The sequence below is a fragment of the Clinocottus analis genome, unplaced genomic scaffold (genome assembly GCF_023055335.1).
Source record: "Clinocottus analis isolate CAN_PGR_092001 unplaced genomic scaffold, fCliAna1.0.p SCAF_2, whole genome shotgun sequence".
NCBI classification, from domain to species: Eukaryota; Metazoa; Chordata; class Actinopteri; order Perciformes; family Cottidae; genus Clinocottus; species Clinocottus analis.
Window position 1 is genome coordinate 21,671,139 of NW_027175931.1, and position 23,214 is coordinate 21,694,352.

General features: G+C 38.5%; 1 protein-coding gene across 4 annotated transcripts in view; it reads right to left on the reverse strand.

The window, feature by feature from the left end:
- cadm2b (cell adhesion molecule 2b) overlaps positions 1-23,214 on the reverse strand; it is a 119,868-nt gene that overhangs the window by 26,841 nt on the left and 69,813 nt on the right. For 3 of the 4 annotated variants that reach the window (XM_068585405.1, XM_068585404.1, XM_068585402.1), the window contains exon 2: positions 12,410-12,436. The exons of the other annotated variant lie outside the window; for it this stretch is intronic. In XM_068585405.1, the coding sequence (XP_068441506.1) occupies positions 12,410-12,436 (27 nt within the window). The remainder of the gene's footprint in view (positions 1-12,409; positions 12,437-23,214) is intronic. 4 annotated transcript variants of the gene reach the window in all.

The window sequence follows — 23,214 nt, forward strand, 5'->3', positions numbered from 1 at the left end:
CCAATGAAAGCGGTTCACATAATTAGTAGTAAAGCCGTGTCATGAGGATAGTTTTAAAAGAAGTGCCAGTGCAGGTTACTGTGTCTACAGCTAACTCGGTTTCACAAATGCATTCATGAAATTCCAGTCTTGACATTCTGTAGCAGTCTAGAGGATGGTAAATACGGTCCCTTCTGTGGAAACATAATCCCCCGCGTCAAGTACAAACTGAATTTTTCATTTTACTTGAGATGATGATTGGAAGGCGGTCGGCCTTCCTTCTACACTACAGTGCCAAACAACAGCCTCCAAAGTCACTGAACTACAAACTGATTCCCGGACGCTGTGCCATGTGACAATCTACACACTGACCTGCCTTTAGAGACGCACATGTGTGTAATGAGGAGGGCTATTCCAACACATATTTGATTTTATTTGTGTGTATTGCATAGCACTACATTACGAGTCTATAAGAGGATAGCAAGTGCTTAACATGTTGTGAATTACAGGATTATCACAAAGGTAACAACCAGATAATACTTTATTGAAAAATAATGTCTTAGTAATAATGTGGCAATAATGGGTTGAGGGCATTACACATCCATTGTACGTCCATACAGCAATTTCACTTACTTTTCCTGATTAAAACCGTGTGGGCATGTACTGACATCTGTCGCAGTCAAAAATATATCAACCCTTATTACCTTTTAATTCAAACTGCTGTAAGTTGCTAAGATGCAACACATTGTGGTTCACAAATGAAAGACTAAATCTCTCTTTCATTCGTGAGAGACACAACACAAAACATATTTAGGAATGTTTGAAATAAATACCCACTAAATGTTGGATTTCTGACTAAGACCACCCCAATTCACACTTGGATTGCCTCATTCATCTACAAAAAACCCAAATGAAATCCAAATAAATACAACAAATCATGGCCTTAGCAGTAAATAATACTGTAGGTACGGAAAGCTGCAATGACAGCTTCTTGATAAAAGTGTAGATTACGTTGGACTATGGCTGTTTTTCTATGAAAGCCAACACAGTGAAAGGGAACAAACTGTTCTGAGAGGAGTAATGGAGGTATGAAGGTTGTCTGCTTTATTGATCATCCAAGACGACTCTGTGAAGTGCAGTGATGAAATGAGAAATAAACCTACTCTTTTTTGCAAAATGCCTTCGGGGAGGCTATACCATCTCTTGAACACAAAACATATCAGTACAGGCTAAATGACTTCAATACTTGGCATGGCTGTATCTCTTTTAAAGCTTTTAGACACAAGCCTATCTAAATGAGAGGGGCAACTTATTTTTAGTCCAAGACGGCTGCATTACACTTCAACAGTTTTCACATACAGTAGACAGCGTGGGACCTGAATAGGTGAGGTGAGGATTCAGTAACCTGAGATAACGCGACGAAAGCACCAGGCGCTGCTTCTGAAACACGAGTGCTTTATTTTGTAAATCAAGAGGTGAAGGGGTGAGAAAAAGTCAACGTCTAGGTGTAAGCTATTAAAATTAAACAAAATCATCATAACAAACCAAGCATTCGCTCTCTCTCTATGTTATTATTTTGTTTGTTTGTTTACCTCGAGAGGTACCAGATCAGTGTGAATGTGTACCGGAACATGCAGGCAGTCATAAACTGAAAGGTCTCCATAAACAGCATAAACAGAAAAATCCAATATGTAATAAATCACATCAGTGTTTCTCTCTCTCTTTTTCTTTCCAATTCAGCTTCCCTTTATCATCACAGAAAGGGAGGTTAAGATTAAAAACATGAAAAGATGAACCCTGAACTGACAATTAAGTAATTTTTACTCTAAAAGAAAACTTAATCAATTAAAATCCAAACGTTTTATTGTTTCGTTTTTGTGCCGAGGTGCTTTTAATCAAAAATATTTCTAACATCATGCTGCTTATAGGCCTACAGCTTAAAGCTATAATTGGTCCCCTAGCAGTGCTTTCCTCTTTCGCAATAATTTTTATGATGGCCACATCTGAGAGCTGCTTGCTGTTTTATTTTTATTTATTTTTTTTACAGTTGAAGCAAAGAGCCCACTCCAGTGAAAGCTGAAACTGGCAATATCACCCTAAGCTGGGAGATTATGGTCCACATTCAGGTGGGCCACCAGCACACTGATCATCAGTCACAATGTCAGCACACATGAGATTAGTCAAGTTGTTTGCTGGGCTTCGCACAGTCAGAATGCTGCTGACACCTCTCTCCACTGTGACATTAACTCTCATACAGAATCAAGTGACACTGCCTCATGAATCAAATATTTACCTGCACAGCTGAAATAAGGTAGAAATGTAAATGTGGAGCAGAGGATAGCATCTTCAATGTAAACACACATATTTGATGATTAGGTTTTAAAGGGGAAACACAGAATGATGTTTGCTAAAACAGAGATGTAAATGTCTGCTCTTCATCTCTATACATTTTAGTATGGGTTCAGGGCTGTGCAGCAGGTGTAGAGTATAAATATCAACACATATATTCAGAATTGCTGGCTTTTGACTGCGCATTAAGGATAAACTATTTTATTTCATCTCAACCAGCCCCTTTTCATGCTGTTATCAGAATGCAGCTCAAACCGTACCCTGATGGAATCTGAGTCTGACAATATTAGAAGCCAAGAATATGATACTTTAGGTTATTGATTTCGCAAGTCTTGTGGGCTGGATGGGCAGCTAAAATGTGAATATGAGGGATATATACATCTTTATAATTGTACTTAAAGGTAGGATTAAAACAGATAGCTGATGCATACATTCAGTGCTTTAGCATTATTGATAATGTAAAACAAAATGTTTTGTTTTGATAGGATGATCATGGAAAAATCCCAGCATTCCGGGAAACTAGTTGTGAAAACCGGATCATATGAGATCTGTGTATAATTTCACGACTCGTCTAATGACCACTGATCCAGGTCGTACGGAGAAAAATACGAGGAACATCTCTGTTGAGAAGAACAGAGCGTTAGGGAGGAAGAATAAGCCATACCACCCAAAAGCCTTTCTCAGTTTCAGCTGACTGCACCAAATAATGGAAAGCAGTGCCTTGATGAATGGCTGGAGAGCAGTCAAGCACACCACTGCAGAATAAACTGTAAACTGCAGGTCGGATAAAAAGAAAACAAATAACTCAGAAAATAGTTCATGAAATTGCCGATGCCTCCATTCATTACTGAATGCTAACAATTATTAATTTTCATTTGAATTTAATTCCAGGCATTTTATTAAACCACAAGTTTATATCTGGTGCTCAATTTTATGGGGGCTGTTTGCGCTGATAGAGATGTTGGAGTTGCTGAGCTCCTTTCTGCATGCTAATAAGTTATGGTAACTTCATACGTGGTCTGCCAATGACAACATGCCATGTAATAACCTTTTTTTATGATTCACTTATGTATCCACACTGAAAACTGAATGTTTAAGATTGATGTGGTCGACTTGCAATGTAAACACTTATGTATGGATGCAAAAAGCTTAGGTTGAGGCAATGCCAATGAAAACAATTTCAAGCAGAGTATTTTAACTACGCCACTAAAACTAAACAGCAAGATAGAACAATAATGGGTGGATGGATGAAAGTATTACATTCTTATTTCATAAATGTTCTCAGTAATCTGTGATTTACATACACATACAACTACTTTGATCTCCGCAATTTTAAATCTTTTGGATGGAGACTAAAATTAACCCTGAATCTCCGACAGCCAGTTGTTAAATATGTCATGTATGTATAAAATTTCATATTTGAAAAACTGGCTTTATTATAAAAAAAAAAACAACAACTTTTAAACTTTTCACAAATACATTCATTGTAATTCTTTTGTTGACAGTAACGGCCGTGAAGCTGAAAAGTGAGGAGTTTGGGAAAGAAGATCAAATATCTTGCATTATTACTTACAAGGTATTTAAATAGACAATATACTCTTGAGAACATGGTCATTAATCATTACAATTGCTGTGTCTTGACAGAATAGTAATTAATTGGCTAACTCTAAACTGCATGGCCTATTTGCCAGCATATTGGGAGAAAAGGAAGTTGAACATCCGCAGTGTATAAATATTCCATTTAATTAAAACTTGAAGCCTCTTGTGGCGTGCATTCCTTGGTGGAGAGCACAAAACATAATAGAGCTTGCCATCTCCAATGTGAGACAAATACAGACAGCTCTCAGTTTTGTAAAAGTGTGTCTTATATTTTGTTCACAACATCCTGTTGGCATCTTTGTGTTACTCCTCTTTTACTTGTGTTGGAACAATTTATCCTCATTTGGCTCAGTCACTTTCTCCACAATAACTAACAGACACTTTCACATATGACTCATCCACCAGTTCAGCAGACATGATTCTTCACACATCACATAGATTGTAACACCAACTACATTATCTTTTATAAATAACTCCAGGATTAAGGGTTAAAGAAACATATCCAACCTTCCTTCCAAAATAAAAACCTATAGTTTATACCCATTGTTAATATTTGTGCTCTTCAATAAACCTTTCTGAACGCACTGAAAACATCTTGCTGGAATCATTTATTATGAGAGCAGATACAGGTGAAGGGTGGGCTTTTCTGGAAACACTCCAATTAGTTGTGAGAGAGAAATATTTCAGTTCTCGTTGCCTTCACCTATTTAGTTTTATATGGTACACCAAAGCTTAATTATGGGTTGTTTCATCATGTGTTACGATCATAAAAATGTTTCTTTCTAGTGCGTTTTTTTACACTCTGCATTACTGCCTGTTAGACCACATTGGCTGTTTTACACAACCAGTTCATCTGGGCCCTATTCTTCATACCTGGCTTACTGAGTTAACTGGATAATTTTCAGGATAAGATGACACATGTCAGGCTTTTTGGTTGGTCGAAGCAAGTTTGGAAAACTCAGGTTTAGTGAAATTTACTGAATAAGCTGGCCACTCCCACCGGCCAAGAAAGCCAGCTTCCTTCCTTATTGATGAAGGAGCGATATTAGTTATATTAGTTTTATAGGAAGAGAGTTCTTCCAGATCGCCAAGATCCGTTCTCACATCATCATGACTTCTTGTACGAGCGCTATCGATTCTTTAATGTTCCTTTGGACATTGAACGCCACACGGCGCAGCTGAGCACAGACTGTCACTCATACTTTACACAGACTCATACTTTACTGTATGCCGTACTGTTCGCATTTATTTAGCGCTTCGAAAACTTCTGGATGTGTTGAAAGCATTCATAATAGTATGACAGTGTTACACCAGACACATTGTTATTGTTGAACATGATTAAGGTGGACATGTGATAAGAATACAGAGAATGGCAATGTATTTTTGCTGCTTGATTAAATTTCTGATAATGAATAATACATACACATATTCAAACTTCTTGTTATATGGTAATCTACACATACATGTATATATATACACATGTATACAGACATTTGATCGACTTTGTTGACCCACGTACGAAGACCAGGGCTCTGGTGTTCTGGACTACAGTACACCTCTGTAGACAAAGCAGCTTATGACCCTCCAAATTTGGTCCAGTAAATATTTTCTTCAACGAGGGAATCCTTTCAAAAGGAAATTGCTCTCATAATGGACAGTTAAATATTCCTATATTTTATATCTTTTTGCCTTACGAATGGTATTGTCTAAGGATAGATAATGTTCTATGCTGTAAAGCCCCCAGTAAAAAAAAATGTGTGCCTGGGCTAAATTAATAAAATAGAATTTTGGCCAGGACTAAAAGTGAAGGGACCATATTGGCAACCATTTGGGGTTTTTTTGTTTGTTTTTTTAAACTGATGTCAATATTTCATTGGTAACTTTTATGGTTGAGGCCTTGCCCTTAGCTATGTCTCTGACCTTTTGCCCCCTCATACATCAGAGTGCAGCTTTCACACCACAGGTAGGGCTCTTGGCAGTTGCTAAGTCTGGTTTCAAGATGAAAGATGACTGCATTTTACTGACAGGATACCTCGGCTGGGAGATGTGCTACCAGACCAGCTCAGACCAGCTTTGACTGCCAATTCAGCATAATTCAAATCACCTCTACAATTTCATCTGAACAAGAAGGCCTTTTCAAATTTAAATTCAAATGATTTTAATTGCTTGTTTTGCAGGCACTTTTGACTTCTGTTAGCAGAAATAGTGCTAATTGTATCAGCAGCAATATAACACTGTTACACAACAGTGTGGAGTCGGCCTACTGTAAAGCCACTCTGACAATGGCAGATTTGTCAGGGGAAATAATTGTTGTAGAATGCATTAATCTGGCCTTGCTTTGGTAATTGATTTTTAGTTCGAGCGAGGGAACTGAACATGTAAATAAAGTTGAATCTGTGAAGCCAATGTTTCAATGCTTCTAAGTTATGCTCAGTCCACTTAAAAACACCTTAGCAGCATATTTTCTGATATTTAATCTGTTGTATCCTCACATTGATGCACACAACAGCATTGTTAAAATATAATGAAATCCAGGTGAATCTGCTCCAACCAAACAGTTTAACCAAACAGAATGCTTTCTTTTTGACAACTTGGGTGACTTAACAGTGGAAAGATGCTTGGTTTAACTGGAAAACATAAGATTAACGGGGTCAAAATACAACCACACATTCCTTTAACTTTGACGAAAATGTTGATAGTTTCACAAGTTCAACTTTAAGTTGAAGCATGTTTTGAATTGAATGAACAATTTCTCAGGAGCATGAACTGACAATTGGTAGCTTGTTATTTCTCACAGCACAGTCAAGGACAATCTACTTAAAACACATTTTATAGAAGCTTTATTAATGTAATACAATTTCACCTCTTAGCACTGTAAACTTGCAATGTTGAAAAACACATATTAACGATAATAGTGCCACACTATTAATGTTAGTTTCCCCCTGGACGAAAGAGCTGTTTCTGTCAGCCAAAACGCCTTCCAAAGTGATTAGTCCAGCTCTAAAACTATTCATGTTTAAACAGAGTATGTTCTTGTGAATTCAATGTTTCTTTTCTGTTACGAAAGCAGATATGACTTCAATAAGCCTTTGTAAGGTTTGTACAGCATATGAACGCATGTTCGTTACTGAAGGTGGTTCCTGTTTTGTGTTTATTGTCATTTCATTGTCTAAAATAATTACAACCAACTCTTCCAAGGATTCTTTCACGATACACCATTAGCCTGACATGAGGTTGTTCTGAACATGTTAGGTCAAGTATAGGTGTACTCTGTTCTACACTACTTCTTTGTTCCTTTCAACTTTACAATTACTCACTGACATGGAATTAAAAAAAGGAACAAATCTTCAGCAGATCCCCTGAGCCGTACACTTTGCTTTGGCATCATTAATAGGGCATTGTCAGACGTGCGTGTTACCACAAAGCCAGACTGGATTCAACAGTGATAGTCTCAGTTTCTTACTGTATTTCAATGTTTTGTGTCTAAAATAAATGGATTGCTGTGACTTCTGTGATTATTCTCTGACAGTTATGCACACCCTAAATTGAGATTCATTGGAAGTGAGGATAATTTGACCACGTTCAGAAAATGTAATAACATATATATTTTTTTAAAACCTAACAGATCTTAACCCCAAAGTTGATGCAGCTGCTCAGAAAGACCCATAATCAGGCCCCAGAGTGTTGGTCTCGGGCTGTCCAGATAATGACTGCCTGTCACATGATGCTCCACAGTAGTATTAATATTATTGCTTAGTGCCATTTATGTGGTCTTCCTGCCAACACTAACAACAGCACCCCCTCAAAGGGAGTGAAGTGTCTTAGATTAATCCTGACCCTTCTGTGAAGGACTGCTGGAAATGAATCCACACAACCTTCCATTCTGAAACAATTATACCAGTTAACATGATGGTTCTAGAAATCTACTCAACGTAGCCATCTCTACCGTACTAATATCGCTCTCTGTCGAAAAGAGGTCTCAATGTTTAAGTATTATAATACTTTAATGTTGGATTTAGTATCTCATGTGCGTATTTGACAAAATGTCAAAACAGGAACAGCTTCTGCTATTAACGGCAGCTCTGCCTCTAACTTATCTGATGGTTAGAAACAGATTGCTCATTGATGTTCCAAACGGTATGTTAGTGCACCAACACTCTTCTTCAAACATGGAAACGACATGCTCCATTCACTAAAGTCACAAGAAGACAACTATTGAGAATGTGGGCTACAGGTTGCCAGTATGCAGAATACTAATACATGCAAAACCCTTGTGTGGTTTCTGTCTGTCGCAATTTTAAATGGTTACGAGATTGCAACAGCTTCATTAGTAGCTGGTACTAATTGCGTATTTATTTGGGGCATATGATGAAATATGTAAAGCTTGCATGAGTAGGGCAAGAGAGGAAAATATGTAAAAATTCCAAAATATCTGTTTAACAACAAAAGAAAAGAGGCTATGATCAATGCAAAACTCTGGATTTTAACTAAAAGAGGAAGCGCATTTAAATAAGATATGAATATAATCCGCTCATTGACACGTTCAATACCTTGAACTGTGTCGATAAAAGAAATGCTTTGAAAGTGAATGGGAGTAGGTAAAACACGCTGCTTTTGTTACTCTACTGGCCCATGAAGTAACTCCATCCTATCCAATTGTTTTCACCTTTGTGACCTTTTCAGAATAGTATTAAAAGGAGAAAAAATGGCAAAACATCATGTAATTTCCTTCTATGACAAAAAGGTAATTTCTGTCACCAAAATCAAGCGGAAATTCATTCAAGCTGAAAGTGTAATTTATTGGTTCTATTGGTTTAACACCAGCAAAGATGTTCTTCATGTTTATGGCAAACCTGCCGATCTGAGACACTCAATAAGCTTTACCATTTAAATAGCTATCAGCCTAGTTGATTGGAGAGATTTAAGCAACTATTTAAGGGTATTTGCTAATTAGAACTAAATCTAGATCTGATCCATTAACTGCAGCTAATCTTTAAATTACCTGTCCAAAGTCAAATCAACAGGGAACATTTACAATTTTACTATGCAGCCTTCAAATATGCAATTAATTCTGTCAAATAACATACGTAACAGCAAAGGCTGTGATTACTTTTCTCAAGATTGTACTCCATGTCACTCACTTTTGCATGAGGTAATAAAGTACATTTATCTCAACTGTTCATTTCATTTCAGGTGCAAGTGCTCCGGGTGGGTTTTTCCAAATATCATATAAATCTTTCTTGCATTAAATGTGTTTGTGTGGAACCTTATCGAGACACATTCAAGCGTATGCATCCTTTATTTGCTCTGGGATTATAGTGGTTTTCTACAATGCTTCCATCAGCTGTAAACAAGAACAGTTCACAGCAGATCAGATGGACACAATGACAATGTTGCAGTGACCCACCGCACGACAACGGTGCATCAGCTCGGCATTGTATTCACAGTCGGCAACGATAGTGTGATCTCAAATGATGCAGTCAGTTGATTGAGCTGTTACGGAGCCGATGAAGCCTGTTAGAGAGGAAATAACCAAGACGAAGTGAGCTGTCTGTCAACTTTACCCTCCATCAAAAAGGACATTTGGTGCCTGTTACTGAATAGCGCCTGAGCAAAAGTAAACCTCCCTCGACTCAGAGGTGGTACTGAGCACTGTCCTCCCCTGTGATTTGACACAGTGGGGGAGGTACGTGAAAGGTAGGGGGTGGACAAGACACAGAACTGACAATAAATATCCCAGCTGGGCGAAACTCTTAGCAGTGTTTTTTTTTTTTTTTTTGCTGTGCAGGAAGTGGAAAGTGGCAATACATCAGCGTCAGAAAGTGGGTCACAAATACTGTACTGTCTCCAGGTGAAACAGGAAATACGACTGCTATTACTTGCACGACCGAACATGTGATGTGCCTCAAATTAAGATTACGTAACATTTCCACCAACATGGATAAGAATTCAGTTGAACATAAACTTGATTGCAATTTATTTTATTCTATTCTGTGAGCCATGCATTCATGCTTCATCTCCACGAAACCGGCTATAAAATGTTACCAGAAAAATGTTTTAGATGTTCAATGAAATCTTATCACACGGAGAATCCTTGCGTTGTCCTCTTAAAGTGTATCATAACCTCTATCAGAAATACAATTACCGTTAAATTCACATTCAACCTGCCTGAATGTGCCCTTGATAATGCTTACATACCACAATTGTACTCTATGACTTCTATGTTTTACCTCTGCAATGTGGTTCACTACGAATAACTTTTCAGCATTTTTCTCACATCTGCAGAAAACAAAACACAAGTACAAGTTGCGTTGCTACTTTCACATGAAAGACATACGATTTGGATGGACTTGCAATTTCACTAATGAAGCCATTCAGGGACTTGCTTGTCGGGGCAATTACACTGCCACGTGAGGCTCGTAAATCGAGCAACTAACTTGGCCAAGTGGTCAAAATGACAAAACATATTTTTTCCCCAGAGCTGATGATGGAGGCTAAAAGGTTAACTTCTGTTGTTTTTAAATGTGCTCAATCAATTAACACAATTTGAGTCTAGCTTCCTTCTCATCTGTGTTCCGCGTGTGCAGCACTGATTGGTCACTGGTGACAAAACAACAGCAGATGAGTTTATTAGCTCGTGCATCGAGCATTTAGATCAATCAGGAGTCTCCTGTCTCCTGCAGTTTTGAAAGAAAAAGACAAGAAAAAACTTTTAATCTTAAACTTTAGTCTGGTTGTTATTTTATAAACCACTAAATAATAAAACAAAATTGAATAGAGGAAAGTTTATATGGACTTTGAACAAGTAGATTTCAGAAGCGCTTGCCCAACTGCAAGCAAGTAAAAATAAAAACAAAAGAAACATTATGAGTGCCTTCAATCTATTCTCTCTTAACAGTATCTACACTTTAATCAATAACTGTGGTTACAGAATTGCTATAAATCAATTGGTAGGTCTCGCTGTATAAATCCAAAGGCATGTTTTATGTTATAATGATTTCTACTGTACGCTCTACTTCAACAGTTACTCGACGAATGACACTGCAGTTATTAGTATGCAAGCTGATAAAAACCAATGAATGGATGTTCAAGACTGATACATGTGGTCGTATTAGTTATCTTAATCATTATTAATACAATGCATTTATAAAGTGCTACCAATGTATTAACCATAATTGGAGCTGAAAGTGCTGTTGAAAAAGGCTTCTCAATGTTTAATGAGATTCTAGAGGTTCGGATGCTGAATGTGTATCTTCTGTTAATTAAAAACTTGCCCTTGAATTACTTCTGTAATTAGAAAACATTGCATTTTGAAAAGGTGGGGGGAGGGGGAAAAAGATTCATGAACAGTAGGAACATAAGTTGTTAGTGGGTTTGATTGAAGTCATATTCACTAAAAACTAACAAAAGAAACAAATAAATCGCCAAAGAAACAAAAACAGTGGACTACAATAAATAATGCATGAGCGTATGACTCTGATTAGAATGTTGGGAAGCTCGTCATTTCATTGTCACACAGGAAAGACAACAGTAAAATGTCAAACTGGTCAACTGCACAACTAAAGCAAATAAATCTGAAGAACTGGCATATTGTTTTCTTTTTACACAATCCCCTCGTTACTACACAGCGACATCAATAAGCACACAGGCAAAGCCACTGAGACACTAGTCTATTGATGCTCTGATTCTTCAATTCTATCAGCAGCAATAAGAACATGAACAATAACAGAAAATTAATATCCAATATGAAAGGAAGGGAAACGGTCTGTGAATCATCAAATAATCTGTTGCAGGATATTTCTTCTCAAATGGTAGTAGTAATTTGTGGGTTGGCAACAAGAAATACACAATATAAAAACATCCTAGGTGCTGGATCTTTACGCTCAGTGCATAATAAATCTCAATAAGACAATTTATATGGCACTAGATCAGATTCAAGGTTTATGATGTGAATACCGACGTCGCCAAATATAAGGACAAAGCATTAATTAGGCTACTGAAGAGCAGCGGTAGAATAAAAAGTATGAGAAGCAGGCTTGTGACCAGAAGGTCTCCGGTTTGAGTGCACAGTATTTCTGGGGAAATCTAGGTTGGGAAAGCTAATGAGAAACATTCTCCTCCCTCATCTACCGCTGGTGTCCTTGAACCAGGAACAACCCCCCAGCTGCTCCACTGGAGCTGCACAATGACCAAATAGAAAAAAAGCATGAGTGGGTGAGGCGGGCCGCTCCCTGGTGTGAATGCATGAATCTATACATATGGGAAGCAGGTTGTATCTATAAAAAAAAAAAGCGTGAGCATGTTCGGCAAAATTCTCCTGGAGAAATAAAGGTTAAAAAATACCCAGAAAGCTTTGCTGAAAGCAGCGTATGTTAATGCTTCCCGGGCTCTTGGGGGAGATAAAAGGGCGATCCAAACATTGTTTATTGGGAACTGTGTGCAACATAAATCATGTAGCAAGAAAATGGAGGCAATAACTCACCTTTCGCTTTGCTTTTTGTCCCAGCCACTGATAGCATGAGGGGGTAAAGCAAGGGAAGAGCAGGTTAGATAGTACAGTATGAAGGAGTAACTATGATAACTCCATGATTATTCACTCCACCCATGCTGTCAGGTAGTATAAGATTAAATGTTTAGAATGTGGACATGGAAGTACTATGATGGGTATTTATTCATACCATACCGTGTCACGACACGTCAAATGTTAGAACTTATCAATACAACATTGTAGACACTAGAACACATGAATACAAATATGACCCATAAAACCAGTTTAGTCATGAATTATTTAACATCTCCAAAACAAATAATAAGAGGGTAGTATGCAGTTATTTACACACACCCACACCCACACACACACACACACACACACACACACACACACACACACACTCACACACATCAGGGCAAAAGAAACACCCGTTATGTATTCGCTAATATGACCTAAATGATATGCACTACTGTATTTGATAAATGACCAACAAACCAGGTCAACGGTGAAAAGGTCTGTTTAAGGCTTGAGGGAGACTTTCATATTCTACAGTGCCAGTGTTCAGAGTATATATATATATATATATATATATATATATATATATATATATATATATATATATATATATATATAGACACACACACACACACACACACACACACACACACACACACGCGCACACACCTCACGGTCTAATCTGTGCCTGGGAAGAATACTACTCAATAACTTTCAACTTTCACCTTCTGTGCAATACACTACTCAGGCTAACATGGCAGCTTGGTAAACAGCTTCCTTTCATCATCACTCAGGAGATAGGTGCTTGTTTGTCTCCAGTGTTACTGGTTGCATAAAGAAAAGTGCTTTGCTGTCTTTCACGTAGAGACACTTCGTCAGATGTAATGAGGACAGAACATTGTGAGCAAGGACTTCAGACAAGAAGAGATTAACGGTATATCTGCCAGTACGATTTTGAAAAGGACTCATTGCATGAACAACAAAATCAGCACTGAATGCTAATCAGAAGTAGAGCTGTGTGCCCAACACAAGACAAAGCACCACACAGCATAGAACAGGCCCAGTTCCAGACCCCCACCCCCCCAACTTAATAAACTACAGCACTATGTCTGTGGGGGTGGAAACACTGTTGAGATTGGAGAGTTAAAGCAACAGCTTTTTAATGTGCAAAACTTTGTCAAAAGAGCTGAGGTGCACTGACTTTTCTCTAGCGACGGTTCGCAAGAGGAAACTTGCTTACCTAAGATTACAGTACTGCCTATTTTAAGAAGAAAAAAAGAAGACAGAAGTTGAACATTAGGTTGGAATTAAACCTTCACATTTGGATTTCCCCAGGTCACAAGATGAGAGGAAGAGGATCAAACAGGCAACCACTCACCTCAAAGGTGACATGTTTGTGTCTCTCTTTGTGCGCACACAAAAAGTAATGGAAACACTATAGATTTAATGAGACACCTCTTGAGAAAGGCAAGTTTTTCCTTTGCCCCAGATGTCACAAATTTATAGCACACATCAGAAAAACTGAAAATTGTATGAAAGAACTGACTGCTGGTCTTCCTGCAAGATCTTGCAAGTTTAAGTATATCTGTTGGGGAGGAGGTTATATTTATTTTCAGCGCACATCTGATTTATCAGTGAATGTGATTTTGCTTGCAGGATCTCATTTCGATAGGTTTTCGTGCTTCCATGCATCCTGAAGTTGACATCCAGCTGTGAAAAGCCTCGACTGAAAAAAGAGGAGCATTATTTATTCCATGTCATAAGATTTTTACATCTTCTTATTCTATTTTCTTCTTTTACAAGACATTGCCTGACCTTTCTTTCCCTGCATATTTTTTTCTTACAGTGCATACAGCCTTTAACTGAGCGGCATGTGAAGCAGCACTGGAAGTTGTCCTTGCTTGACCAAAATGTGTACCAACTGGAAGTTACACAGTGCTGTATCTTGGACGCGGAGGTTGACTGACAAGAGCATTTCTCGGTTTCTCGAGAAATAAGCTCCTCTTGTAGTATTTACCTCTCTTCTACCTCTGGTCTACAATTCATTGTGTGCTGACACATCCTGTCTATTATGGGAAATGTCGAACAACTAACAGCACACTGTTGCCTTCCAGCTGGTGATGCCGCTACCTTGTTCACACTATGCACACTTCATTTGTTTCTGCTGTTGTCCGGGATCATTTTGGGCTTCTCAGCCGTGTTTCTGCTGCTCAAAGTTGCATCTGTATTCAACATGCTCATCAATGCTGCAATAATGTGTTTACCCGCTGATATAACTGCTCGGCGCCATCATAACAATGATGACATGTTTGCAGAGATGGCTATTTGTGTGCGAGTGTGTATGTTGGTGTACATGTTGGTACTTTTTGTTTTCCGTACACTGGGAAACGTTGTTCTGCAGTCTGACTTTTGTTTTCAATAACCAGATACCACCGGGCCGATTCTACACGTTAAATTAAATATCATTTCTGTAACGTGAACATGTATATAAATAGACGTTATGTTTCTCATACAATACCAATAACGGATGGAATGAAGCCTTGTGGGAAAGTATTTTTTCAGATTAAAAAGTGTTCAGTGTTCTATAAAAATGGGTCATTTCTTAGTGATCCCTGAAAAATGTCCTTTCTGAAGAGCACACTGTGAAGACTTTAAAAATGAAACACATGCCATTCTATTACAGAAAGGAGAGTTCTTTGTTTTTTGACACTCATTAATCTTTCTGTATGCTCCCGAGCCTGTGCCTCGTTCTATTTTCTCCTTACGTGGAAGTTATTAATCTCTGACTCCCTCAAAATGTAATAGTGTTGACAAAGTCAGACACCATGATCAGATTATCCTTGCTGTGAACTGGAAATGTTTGCAAATACATGGCAAGCATATCAATGAAAAGTACAACACGTTCACATTCCTAAGAGGATGTTCATTGAAAATCAATAGCATGGCACAAAACAACACACTTCTCTGTAAGAATGTCAATGTGTTTAACACATTTATCGCGTGGTTGAACGCATGAGTGCATTAAATAAACCCAACACTGCTTAAAAATAATGTAAACACCTTGCTGTCTGTTTAATAGGATTACCTGAACTGAATACATATATGCATGTGTATATATATATATATATATATATATATATATATATATATATATATATATATATATATATATATATATATATATATATATATATATATATATATAAACACATTTTCTTAAACTTATCAAATATAACCAAATGTAGTATCAGTTTTTCACCTGTAATCCGTCAGATATATATATCAGGGCCTTATTTTTAATGACTCTAAGGAAGCAATATTATTAACTTTGGGACTTTGAATAGGAGTAAAATCGTCTTCTTTTCCAAACAAAGCAGTTCATTTACACTACTCAACATTAAAACCTCCCACATATTTTTCTAGCTATGCTTCGTTTTGTGAACAATTAGTGCAGAATGCTAAACACTCCTCATAAGATGATTCATAATGTGTGTCACTGTAGGTCATGACTGCAAAATGTAGTGATTGGTACTACAATGGTCTATTGTAGTTGTTTTTCCCCTGCAGCAATGGCCCAATCTTTCATGCCCACCTCTTAAGTCGAGAACAGTAAACTCCAAAACACGAAGGAGTATTTTTACGTAACTTGTAAACAATACATTATTTTGCTTCATGGAAAACAGTGCACTCATCACAGACAAGTTAAGTTGGAATGAGTAATATTCTCAGATAAACCAGTGTCATTTTTAACAATTCAGCTTTACAGCCTCATCCAAAGACAACCCACTGGACAAGAAGAAGAAGAAAAGAAAAAAACCTTCCCTAGATTCACATAACATTCCCAGTGAAGGCATAAAGACGTTGAGACAAAATGGAAGAAGAAGAAAAAAAAACAGGATAAACAAGGATTCCACACCAGACGGATGAGTGCAATATGTGCCGGAACAAAACAATAAAATGGATAATCGCGTGTCAATGATAATGAGATAAGATAGCAACGAGAGGCAGAGCAACACAACGAGGCAGAGAGATGGGACTTTGGCCAGTTTGGCCACAAGAGGCACACATTTGGAGCAGTAAGTCAGGCTGCTTGTTAGCTGTATTTCCGTTGTGTTAGGCTCAACATGCGACAGAATGAAGTCCATTCATTTGTCTGTCGTCTCTGAAGTGGGGACGCGGGCCTGTAACAAAGCAATATCCGCTCGTCCCTGCGGTGATTAGTTTAACCGACCACTGAGAGGTTTGTCCTCTAGCACAGTGAGAGCTGTTCTCGGTCCCTCAGCTGGCCATCACAGGGGTCACTGCTTTCCCTCTGCAAGTGTCACACAGCAACCTCTCCTGGGACAACGTGCCTGTAACTAACCCTTTGACAGGGAAGCACTTCATCATATTCAGCTCACACACACACACACACACACACACACACACACACACACACATACACGGCATCACGAGGCAGTTTAATTAGCTGTACACGTTGGTGGTAATTAAACAGCAGCAGGTACGTAAAATCTCAGGCTTTTCTGAGAAAACATCCGAGATCTGAATCTCTCTCTCTCTCTCTCTCTCTCTCTCTCTCTCTCTCTCTCTCTCTCTCTCCCTCTCTATTGAGCGTTGTTTTGTATTTGAATCATATGGTTTATCCCGAAACATTTTCAAAATGCTTCTTACGATATTAACGATTGAGGGCTTGTTACGAGAATTGTTAATGAATTTTCTGTTGAATGACTCATTAATTAACTAATCATTCCAGCATTAGTGCGACGCTTCACTTCGTCTGAAACCATCCACCAAGATGTCCAGCAGCTATAGCGCACACTAGGATTCGATTTGAACAAATATGAATAATCTGTATATAATAATCTCATTCAAAGCAATTTAAATGTTGTAAATCCAGTTCCAGACTTTCAGGAGAGGAACACAGTATTTTGTAGAAGAATATCTGCCATTGTGCAGAGCTCTTGATTGAAAACAAAGCTTTTTTTGTGTGGGAGGGAATTAAAATACAGCACCACAAAGCTGTGAGTGTTAATGGAGGTAAAAAGTTTGCAATCTAATCAACATGAGGTGAAACAGCTGGCAAAGTTCAGCAGCTGTAATATCCTCTCACCTGTGTGTCCAGAGTACTGTGAATAATTTAGCCTTTTAGTGGATTATTGATGAGGTTGAGCTGTAAGAAATGGTCAGAGCCTCCAGCTTTTTACAGCGATAATACCGAATGAATAACCCGATTCAAAGTGCCAACTCCTCCACGAACAGCAACGACTGCCTTCGAAAACGACACAAGCGTGCTCTCTTCTCCCCTGCAGCATCCGCTGCTGCAGACGCTTGCATCTTTGCTGCTGGTCTAATAAAACCACCACAATTTAAACACACTTCGAGCACTTTGAAAGGTAGCATTACAGGCACACGTATATGTGGTACCTCGCGACAAGGCCCCAATCCAATCCCTTCTTCAATTTTCTCATCTTGTCTCTGTTGTGCTTCTATCGGAGCACTTCATGTAACGAAAGCTGCGAGTGTTCCTCCAGTTAGAGCAACACAAACATGGAAAGGCAAGCCAGCGTAATTGAGAAAACGTGTTTTCAAACTACTGTGTCATGTTATAGCCACTGTGTGGTGAATCAAACCTCCTCATCTTTTCACGCCACACTGGTATCTGTAAAAATGAATGGAAATGTACAATCCTTGTACACGCAACGGAGAATGTCAGTCAAACTAGAGATGCAGAAACACTTTTCCTTTCCTCATTTCTACAACTCATTTGTTGATTTTAAGTGTGATTTTAAAACATCACATAATCACTTACCGGCACTTCTTAAAAATACATATGCACGTCAATGTCAAGAAAATGAATACAAATGTGATTTAAAAACCACTTTTTCACCATTTTACAATAAAAAACTACAGCAATTCTATTTTCTAACAAAATCTTTGCAAACTTGCACAATATAACAGACATTCTGGATACATAGGTCATTTCAAGAGGCTCGTTTTAATCAACTTCAAATATGAAGGCAAAGGGGAATTTCCAGAAGGGTTACAACAAACAAGTGGAGTAAACATTGACGTATAATAAGATATTTGTGTATATATTTGGGGCATGTTCCTTGTCCTTTTTTTTACCCTTATCACAAGAGATCTATTCACACAGCTATCACAGGTTAATGTTTTCTTAATTCATGATCATAGTTTTGAAGTGGGAGCTTGCAGCCATTAAAAAAGCAAGAGTGTATAACTTTCAGCCTGCAATGACGTTGTGAATTACTTTGCTTCTTTTCCTTTGTTTTTCCTCCACATCACTCTATCCGTAGCAGCCTTGAACTTCACCATGGCACTTAAATGGTTTTTGCTTGAAGCAAAAACAAAGATTTGATATAAGATTTACCATTCCATTAGCTCATTCGACAAATAAGATGTTTTTAACGCAGCAACATGAATTTAGACTTGAGAGTTAATATGAAAAGACACCATCTCACTTCTGTTAGCATGCAGCCTCCAAAAAGGTCTGGCTCAAGGACGCTTTGAATGGGACAGTATCATACACTAATTCCAATTATTTAATTTGAATGTGGTTAATTATTGTAAAAGAGAATATTCCGGATTTTATAGGGCCAAACCAACCAATCAGATGAAGAGAATGTGTTAAAAGTGGCATCTTATTTTATTTGATCAGAGAATATATTTTATATTTTGAAAACTTGGAGTGAAGTTTTGATGTAACGTTATTAGTGTTGGGCTGCAGGAGCATTTGTGTGTGTGTGTGTGTTTTTGTGTGTGTGTGTGTGTGTGTGTGTGTGTGTGTTTCACAAAAAACTGTACAGGATTGCTAGACAATGAAACACTGTGGTATCGCGATAGGGGAAACACACCACAACAAAGACAACCTGCCTGCAGTTCCTCTATCACTCAGCATTACCTGCAAGATGATTTGTGGTGTGCAAACCACAAGGTGCATGAGATCATACCATGAGGCTACTTTCAGTCCAGCTGAGCATTATTTGATAGAAACTGGGATGTTTCAAAGTGATTTTGGAGTATCCGTCGCTACTCATCGCTCTACTAGAATGTCTTGTGTTACAGAAAATTGCTTGACATTATGTGGCTGCAGCAATGCCTTGCTGAGGCCCTGTGCATGCAGATGAGGCTCCCCGCTTCAGGCGATCCAGGACTCAAACCTCCAAAGTCTTTATCTGCCAACCCCCAGGATAATGGCGCAAACACCACTCCTCTCCTCGAGCTTCAGCCTCGCATGATGGTGATACTGTCAGACTTTGTAGAGCACACAAGAAAAAACTTGGGAACAAGGCTAAAATGAGAAACACCCATTATATTGACATCCATCATGTTCAATTTGATGAAACAATATAATTCCAATCGTTTCCAAGATGAAATTTAGTTTTTTTTCTCTTCTACACTATTCGCTCAATTTATACTTTGACTAAAGTTGGGATGCAAACGGTTGTTTAAGTTAATGTAGTCTGAATTGGACCCTAACATGCCATTATGCTGTGTGATTTACAGTTTTTGCTGAAAGTACAATACTTTAGTGTGGTAAAAAGGACACTCAATGACTATACTTCCACACAAAAAATGTGTCAGAAGGAATTGGTTCCCCGGGACACATTTATGTTCAAAATGTAACCTAGTATTTAGGAAATCTTCCTAAGAGAGATGTGATGAACAGCAGGAGGGAGTGACAAGCGGAATATAATGTTGTAGTTTGCTGTATTACATCTTCTCATCACTGTGTGCTGATCAGAGGAGGAATACAAGACGTGTTTACAGTTGTCTTGCTGTGAGTGCAAGTCAGTTTTGGATATATTATTTGCAGGTGTATACATGAAGTCAAAACCCTGCGTGACACCTGGAATTTAGTTTGGGCCTACCTCCAATTTTCTTTTTTTTATCTTTTGCCTCGTAGTCTGAAAATATTTAAAGGTAAAGTAGACACTCTGCCCTTGTTCTTTTCAAGCACAGACGATTTCAAGCTGTAAAAACACAGATAATGCTGGTAACTTGGAGCAAATACATGTCACATCTATTGAATGAAGTCAAAATTAGTTTGGACGCCATTTATGGAAATCATGGTGTGTGAAAGTAAATGCATAATTGAATTGAACTGCTGGGTCAGGTGTGTTCATTTTGATTCGTCACTGGTCCGTCATGTCAGGCCTCCATTCCCGTCTCATGCCTCAGGGGTTGAAAAAAAAAACAGAATTGGAGGTGAGGTTCTCAAGGTCGTTACATGCCAGACAACTGGGAGAGAGCCTGCGGTCAACGGTGACAAACCCATTCGACTAAACGTAATTCATACAAATGTTGTGTGCTGAAACAGTGGGTAGTTCTATGTCGTAACGTAACCACATGTGAGGCGCACTTGCACACACTCACTTGATCACTCTCCTGGCAGATCAGTCCCTTATCTTTCAAAACACACTCAGAGTGGTGTTCCATGTCCCAGTGATGGAATTCTAAAGAAGGTCAACCTCTGGAGAGTACTTTCGGCCGCAAAGATAATCCACTTTGATGAATCTGTTCACATTCTCAAAGTGTCATCCTTAAAGCCTTTTGAAGTCATCGACTTCCACCTTGATATGAATTAGATGCTTCATAAATCACCTGGGCTCGCAAACAACGTTGCGCTTTATTACACATCAGCCTGAATTGAAAACTTGTTGAGAATGAAAACATGTCGCGTTGGAGATGTTACAATGAGGGGCTCTTAGCACTGAGTGGTTCAAGAACAAAAAAACCTGCAACGACTTTGTTTTTCTGCACTGACATATAAATTTGGTATGAAACAACGGTACAGTCAGATTTAAATGGAAAGTTGTACAAGAAAAGCATATTTTGCTCAATGTCTTTTTGCTGGTCTTGAGAAGTTTTATTGACAAAAGGCATCAGTATATGATGAATGTTTTATTTTTAGGACGCACTTCCAATTTCTTTTCAATTTCTATACATTGCAAAAATAAGACTTTTTTGTCACTCTTGGGGGGATAGGAGGAATTTCAGATCAGGGGATGGAGAAGTGATTTCCATAACAAGGAGGAAGCATCAGAGTTTGACCTCCTCTGATGCCCCGTTTACTTTTTTCATGGAGGAAACGCTCATAATCACCGACTCCATTCCACACTTTCTGCAAACAAGAAGGTTGTACCAACTGTGGGTGGAACGCTGCTAACAACCGCTTTTAGTTTTGCTAGTTGAGAAGTTGCTAACTTCTGTGAACCAGCTTTCATTCAAGAACCATCATTGCTGAGTTCTTGCAGAAATGGATTTGGACTGTAAGGCATTGTTACTCAGGCGCCAACAGATCAGAGCCACAGTGTCCTTTATCAAAATACAAAGTTAGCTGTTCCATAGTGCACCTGCATGGCTGATGCAGATGCAAACTACTGCTTTCATGTCCCTGGTGTTGGGGTGCCTGTGGCAAGGAGAGTGATTCTGGTAAACTCTGTGAATCTGCCTTTGGCTAGGAACTCCAGCAGGGCTACCTTGGAATTGTACTGACTAGTGGCCTCTCTTATGTATGCAGCTGAAGAGCTGGATTTCATTCACCATCAGTGACGAGGCCTTTATCTTTAGGGTGAATCTGCTGAGGACCTACTCGAAACACCAGCTTTCAAGTTGCCATTGAATTTTAAAATAATGGCTATCCAGGACAAGAGTGAGGCATCTTTTGGGATATTGACCCCTAATGAAGGGCTTTCAAAAGAGGGTTTGTTCTCCACCCTTGGAAGTTGCATTTCTACATGAAGGCCACATGTTGTCATAAACTACCACGAGAGACCAGCCTGGGCGTCACCTGGAAAGGAACCTGTCCAATGCAGGTGCCAACTGAACCACCAGGCATGTGCTCAAGGCGAGAGGGAAGCTAACCAGAAGCAGTGGTATAAAAATCTCAGTAACTCTCTTCATAACGGTTATTTTATGGACTGTAGGCAATTCCAAATCCTTACTAATATTATTGTTATCACATTTTCTCTATATTTTATTTTCTAGGAATGGGTACAAAACACACAGAGGAAAACAAATTATCAGGCTACATTAATCTCTTATCTCTCCTTCATATCCTTAATCTCTACTCTGAGCTCTTTGCTCTCCAGGTCCTTAAGAATGAGTGTGCACAAAGTCACAAACCAAATCATTTGTTGAGAGATAACAGATCACAATACCTCAAAGGTAATATACAATCATTAACTGTCTTCCTGACTCAAATATCAAACTTCAAAATATTTGAAATACCATACCACAAAGATTAATAGAAACATAAAGACTACCAACTGCACAAGATGCCGAGCATTACATTAAAATGAATCCATTTCCTTTTTCCTTTTTGTGTCAACAAGAGTTGTGTGAAGAGTGACTCTTTCGCCAAAAGACACTGGAATTTACCAACTGCTCTACTTTATTTGACATAATAGTGCTTTATGTATTGTGATTGTTAGTAAGGCCATTGAAGGCAAGGAGGCGAGTGAACCTTCAAACCCTGTTCAAAACTATCATCTCATTGTAAGTGGCAGCAGTTTAAATCACTGGGGCTGTGGCAACGGTGACAGGCACGAGCCACTTAATAGAAAAACACACAAATACATGCATAACACATAAACATAATATATTTAAAACTGTATTTTTAAGAGAAAATTCAGATTCTGTAAATGGAAAGTAGTTTAAGATTTGGCATCAGGATGTTGGCAAACAGTCCATCTCCATCATTCGCCTCATGTTGTGCCTGTTTGGAGTCTCTTCAAAAGCGGCTGCTGGAGGAAATTAAG